The sequence below is a fragment of the Austrofundulus limnaeus genome, unplaced genomic scaffold, assembly GCF_001266775.1.
Source record: "Austrofundulus limnaeus strain Quisiro unplaced genomic scaffold, Austrofundulus_limnaeus-1.0 Scaffold17, whole genome shotgun sequence".
Classification (NCBI taxonomy): domain Eukaryota; kingdom Metazoa; phylum Chordata; class Actinopteri; order Cyprinodontiformes; family Rivulidae; genus Austrofundulus; species Austrofundulus limnaeus.
This window is the reverse complement of record NW_013952419.1, coordinates 1,969,789-1,976,082: the sequence shown is the minus strand read 5'-3', so window position 1 is coordinate 1,976,082 and position 6,294 is coordinate 1,969,789. Positions and strand designations below refer to the sequence as shown.

Below are 6,294 nucleotides of genomic sequence, written 5' to 3'. Positions count from 1 at the left end.
CACACACACAATACAAATATATAATATACAAAAATTATGTGCGTCTCCTGCGGGCTAAGCCCCCTGGTCTTTAAAACGTAGTGACACCCCTGCTTTTACATACTGAAAACTAGGACAAGCAGGTTTTAGACACACTGAAAGATGCACAGCTTTGGCCTGAGTTTTCAGCTGGCACGTTTAGCAGGCAGGTAGAAAGAACAGATTCCCTGAAGGATTATACGTGTGGGTGTTTGTGTGTTCAGTGCTGTTTCTTTWTGTCGAAATGGATGCAAAACACTGAGGCTGCCAAAGAGGCCTAATGGCACAATTTACATTCTAATTTCTGTCTTCTACGTTTTCTGTCCTGTCCAGGTGCGGCGTAAAGTCAAGAGTGATGACAGCCCTCGCATCAGACCAAGTGACTTGCGAAATTTCATCACCATGTTTGTAGTATTTGTGCTGTTCGCCATCTGCTGGGCCCCTCTGAACTTGATAGGTTTGGCGGTGGCAATAGATCCGACTCGCGTGGCTCCTCGCATCCCCGAGTGGCTCTTTGTCGTGAGCTACTTCATGGCCTACTTCAACAGCTGTCTGAATGCCGTCATATACGGTTTACTCAACAGGAATTTCAGGAATGAATACAAACGCATTGTCACCTCGGTCTGGGTGACGCGGCTCTTTGTGACGGAGACATCGCGCGCCGCCACAGACGGCAGGAGCATGAGGAGCAAGCAGTCGCCGCCTCCGCCGCTCAACAACAACGAGTCCATCAGAGATCGAGTAAACAAAGAATGAATCTTGGACTTTTGAGCTTGTCGAATGGTAATTCCTGTTTTGATGTGATATCCAGACAGCTGTGCAGCTAAGGAGTAACAAGTGACAAATGAAACTGGAAAACATGGCTCTGTTTTCTACTAAAGAGCTGCAATATAAACACTTATACGATTTATATGTAAGCTTTTGAAAATTTCTAAAATGTTTCATGGGTTAGCTCAACAACTTTTAAAGAGAAAAAAATATTTTTATTCTTTTAATAGGTTTTTGTTTTTGCATTCCCAAAGCTATGAGAAAACCAAGCTATGCATTGCAGTTTCATGCTGTTATTATTACTCTAACAATCTGAATGGTACTTTAAGATTTCAATGATAATGTGMGATCTTTTAATGTCTGCTGCTGGAGACTTTGACATTACTCACAAAATGGGTWACCACTACTAGTAAATACACACTTAGTAACTTCAAAAGCCTCAAATAGTTAAACTCGCCTCACACAAATGCCATAGATTARTGAAGGAGGAGATCATTAAGTCTGTTATTCATGTATGAAAGAGTTTTACACAGTGGCAGTGGTGTGGTCAGATTTACACATTAAGCCTGAATGCTGCAGTAGCATAAACTTTATACTGCCTAGTCTGACCTTCTTGCACTGAAAAGAACAAGTAACAAAAACTTAGTAATAATCACCATTCAGGATCATAACTATAAATCATAAGTTGAGTCATATCTAGCACCAAATCGTGTCACAAGATGWGAGTTTTCTGAAAGTTGTGTGTCTGTGATGTAGCACATAGGGGACCCCTACCTGCTGCAACCATAGCTGCTGTTTCCACCAGTCTGCACTTTGTCTGTACTCTCCTATAGTTTGTCRTGATGGAACTTTGCTGCTGTGTTTTAATAAGCAAATTATTCATWATCAAAGCAGCTTGGTTTATTTACTCAAATACAAGATTTTACTATACCTTCAAATGTTTTTTAATGTAGTTATTTAGCAGTATAGCTATATAAGGAGGACGGGCAGTGATTTTTTTTTTTCAATATTTGACTATACTGTCAGAATAGGTGCATGCCCTCTACCCTTCTGTTGATCCTTTGGGCCTATATAAAAAAAATGAAGTGAATCCCAAATTTTTGCACAGGTTACGTTCTTGGAGTATCCGTGAATCGTGAAAAAAACTTGTATACTGGATGCGGTCCAAAACAAGGGTCTGCARTGCTTTTTGGTGGCATCATAATGCGATAAGAAGCAAACATAAAAACATGAGAGTGAAATCGTTAGCAGCTGCCCACCACACAGAAGGCAGAAATGCTGCACTTCTGGCAGAGCATGTGTCGCGTAACACACTGTACTGTTTTTATTTATTTATTTATTTATTTTTAATATGGAAATGAATTTATGCGAAAATAGTTAAGGATATTGTTCTTAAGTTAGCTTGAAAACTCACAAAAATGTGTGAAAGAGGAAAAAATAAGTACAGTGCACGGTATTTAATGCATTTCTGGTTTCCATGAAATTACAAGGATTAGAGCAAACAACTAGTAGTTAGGTTCCATGAAAACTGTGAAATGTGACTTTTCATGGCTTCACCATAAAAACTCTTGGCTACCAAGATTTGGAGCAGCACATGTCTCTGTACTCAAAGTATCTTGGTCTTTCAGCCGCAGAAGTTGGGATGAGTAAATCTTTCCAACCGTGTGGACATGGTCACTTTTTAAGCAAAAACTGTATTTTGCTGCATTTTAACATTTTCTTGTGCTGAGACTTGTGCTCGCTCAGTCCAAAGATTAGAACATGACAAAAGAGGCTCCACATACAAAAAGTGGAAGTCTGTTCTGTGATGTCAACTGTTGCTAAAATTAAAATGCAATAACTATTTGCAATTTCCCTAAATGTCCAAGTGCAACTGCTCGAGGGTTTTTCTTTATGCGCAAATTGCTATGCAATTCAAACCACTGCTTGTGTCACAGTACAAGACATCTAACAATGGTCGCATCAGAAAAAAGATAACTGATCATTGGATGTTGAAGCATATTACATGACAACAAAAGCAGGTCTGGATTTTTTTTTCTGTTCTACTTGATTAAAAAAATARTCATTGAATCACTGAAGAAATAAACTGTGTAAGTCAGATCAGCAGACTGGGTTCCTCTGCGTCCTACATCATTCTGCATACAAAGGTATTTAATGTGATGATACATGTTTTTCAATCTAAAAAAGTGCTTGAGTTTGTCTTTTTTTCATTTTTTCTAGTAGTTCATCTGAAGTTTTATTTTAAAAAGACTGTAACAGGGATGAATTTTGATGGTTTCACTGTGGAATTAAATCAAAGATCGAACTAGCGGAAGACGTAAAGCAGTGGCAGTATTATATTTTTAAAGAGTGACACACATCGCCACTTTACTGAAGAGTGTTTTCAACAATGTTTTTTTGTGGAGAAATTACAGCTCATATCTGTATTCCCATCTCAGGGTGCCTACTGAACATTTTGTTGTGATATACTGTAAACTTGTCCAGAACATTTGCAGTTGAATAGCTGCACAAAAAAGAAAAGAAAAGAAGAAAAATGGAGTCTGAAGACCTGTCAAAGAGATATTTTGTAAATTAGTGCCAATGTGGTTTTTAACTGTGGTTAATTGTTATTGGAAATGTATTCAAAATGTGTTTTTATATATATTTGAAGCTTAGTAACCCCATGCAATTAACTGACTATTGTTGGAAAGTTCTCAGCTTCTCTTCTCATTAAATTTGTTACATTTTGCAGAGTGCATCTAAAACAAACTCCTGAACATTTGGCACACTCATTTGCGTTGATGCAAATGTATTTGCTTGAAAATAATACTGGATAAGCTCACCTTCAAATCACAAATTTGTAAAAGAAATTGCAAAACCAACCATGCATGAAATGTCCCGCTTTTGTGTTTAATTTGCCATTAAAATTAATTTAGCAGCAGCACTTTAGTGCGCACTCAAACAGGGTAGAATCTAATAAAAGCCATAGGGTCAGGAATGGTTACTGTAACAGATGCAGAGCAAAAAATAAAAAAAATAAAAATAAAATAAAATTGCAACATGAAATATTCATAGGGAAGGATAGATATGAAACAACTGCAAGTCCAGGTGGGATATGTGGATACAATGACATCTGTGGTGCAGAACGGTAGATTTAGCTTGTTTGCTGGAAAGATGAGGCTTACAGCTGAGACGGTGGAACTGACAAGAGAGTTCAGTGAGGTCATCCGAAAAGCCAAAACGATGACCTCGTGTATCTATAGGGGAATGAGACAGCAAAACAAAGAAAAGAGGAAGAAAACAGGATGTAAATACTGTACAGTAAAACCTAAAAGTCAACATCTGGAGAATGTTTTAGATGCACTTAAAAGGGAAGTAAGAGTTCAGTTTAAACCAAAGAAATGTGTAAAGGTAAAGGGGGTCAGATGTACAGTACATACTTTGACATGATGATGCAAGGGAGATCTGAAAACCACCTTTGCTCTTTTAATGTCTGTTTTTGGTTTTCTGTTTTAAAAAAAATTGAAATACTGCCTTATATTTAAGAGAATAGTGTCAAAGTAAAAGAAAAAAATAACAGGAAGTGCCATCATTTTTTTGTGAGCCCATTCAGCAAACCTGGACTGCTTCGTTAAATGTGTTCAGGACAATTATCTACTGAAGTTTTTCTCTGCAGTTTTGTGCAGAAGCTGTTATGCAGACCTGARGAAGGAAAGGAGGTGCAATTTGATGAGAGAACGGATATCATCACCATTTTCCACCTAACTGCCCGATATCAGTGTAACTATGTGCATTTATGTTTCCTAAAGTATGCTCTTTGTCAGCTCTCTTACTTTGGAAGTTTCTCTCCATATCATCAAWTAAATTGCAAAGTGCACCCACTTTTTTTCCTTTCTTTTTACTCCAATGTGATTGAAATGTTTCCTGTACAGTAAAGCACAAGCAAACAGCTTTAGTTTTCAAACTAATGTTTCTGCTGCAGCTTAACCTGGACTTTACATTCCAATAAGGCAAATATTTAGCTCTCCGAATCGTGTGGCRAGTTATAGCATTTGAGTGGTTGGCACTGTGCCGAGTGCCGGTATCCCCAGCTTTATAAAAGCAGAGACATTGTGATGTTTTGAAGCCATGGTGGACTTTGTTTACAGCGAGTGAGGTGCTGCAGCAAGGCGATTATTGTGTCACAACTGAAGCTATACTTGAGTGCTTGTGCTTTGCCTGTAAAAAATAAAAATAAAAAATTAGTGAACCTGAGTTTACTTCTTTGACTAAGGAAACTGAAAGTAATTTTCAAATCACTTAGTAAGGGTGTAAATACTCTTCTGCCTCAAAACAAATAAATAAACATGCAAGCAAGCATGCATTAAAGCCTGTCGCTCTGTTCTTCATTGGGAGCGGAAAGCTTCTGTTAGCAGCTAATCTCTCAGAGTGCTCTACTCAGTGAGGTGACACTCTGTTCGCCTATTAAACTCTGGTATGYCATCTTATAATAGTACTAACCCTCACCAAAATGCTACATACACTTGAAAAGGTATACCTTTGTGACAAAAAAAATCCCTTGCTAAAACTGATGGGCTTGCACATTGCATGTACAAATATGGGTGCAGTGTTTATTGGCTGCTGAAGGCAAACAGCAGTAATTTTATTTGCCTGTGTCTGTGTGCAAGTGTGTGTGTGTGTGTGTGTGTGTGTGTGTGTGTGTGTGTGTTTTTAGCTTTAACATTTCTCAAGAACTAGTTGGTTGCAGATGTTCATGTGCCAAGTCAACCATATTCAAGATGGCTGCCAGGGCTAAGCAACCTTACCAATACAAAAATGGTCATAACTCATGGGCTCTTCCATGTCTATGGGTTCATGTGAAATTTCAAGCTTGCACATGTAGATGTGCACACRTGGGTTTGCAACGATGCATGAAGTWGAAAAATGTTCAACTTTTGTCACTGTCGCATGGCACCACGACCAATCAGAGACCTGACCAATGAGAAGAGAGTATGCTACACACTCAGCAACCRCTTTCAACATGGAGAAAAGCATTACTTTATCCGTGTCTGACTTTGCCATTTTACGTGACACRTCACAAAATGATTMTAGATGTACACATAAAAAGGCAGCTTTACTCRTTGGCACCAGGGTGAAGCTGTCCAGTACGTTTTCTCTACAGGAAGACATTTCTTAACGTGCGTTTCTGCAACTTTGCATTGCAAAATTTGTTTCGTTTACACCCTATCAATACCAAAAATCATATTTCTTGGAGACAAGGGGCCTGAGAGCGTGATCAACGCTGCCATTGCTATCTCGTCCCGTGGCTTGGGTTGCCATCTGTCACTGTTGTTTGTCACTCCCCATTTATTGAGCCCTTCCATCAGTTGATACTGAGCTAATGTGCTGTGATAACAGCTAAGAGTTGATCTGAATTCCTATTTGACTGTGCACAATATGACCGAGCTTAGACTGAGATATGGTGAGAAGCTCGGTCATCCGGGAGGGACTCAGAGTAGAGCCGCTGCTCCTCCACGTCGAGAGGAGCCA

At 38.8% G+C, this 6,294-nt stretch overlaps 1 protein-coding gene across 1 annotated transcript in view; it reads left to right on the top strand.

Moving 5' to 3' along the window:
- Positions 1-5,019, top strand: part of mtnr1bb (melatonin receptor 1Bb) — a 53,555-nt gene extending 48,536 nt beyond the window's left edge. Inside the window, exon 4 of the mRNA XM_014003233.1 lies at positions 352-5,019. Within this exon, the coding sequence (XP_013858687.1) occupies positions 352-774 (423 nt within the window). The 3' untranslated portion in view covers positions 775-5,019. The remainder of the gene's footprint in view (positions 1-351) is intronic.
- Positions 5,020-6,294: the final 1,275 nt, after the last annotated feature.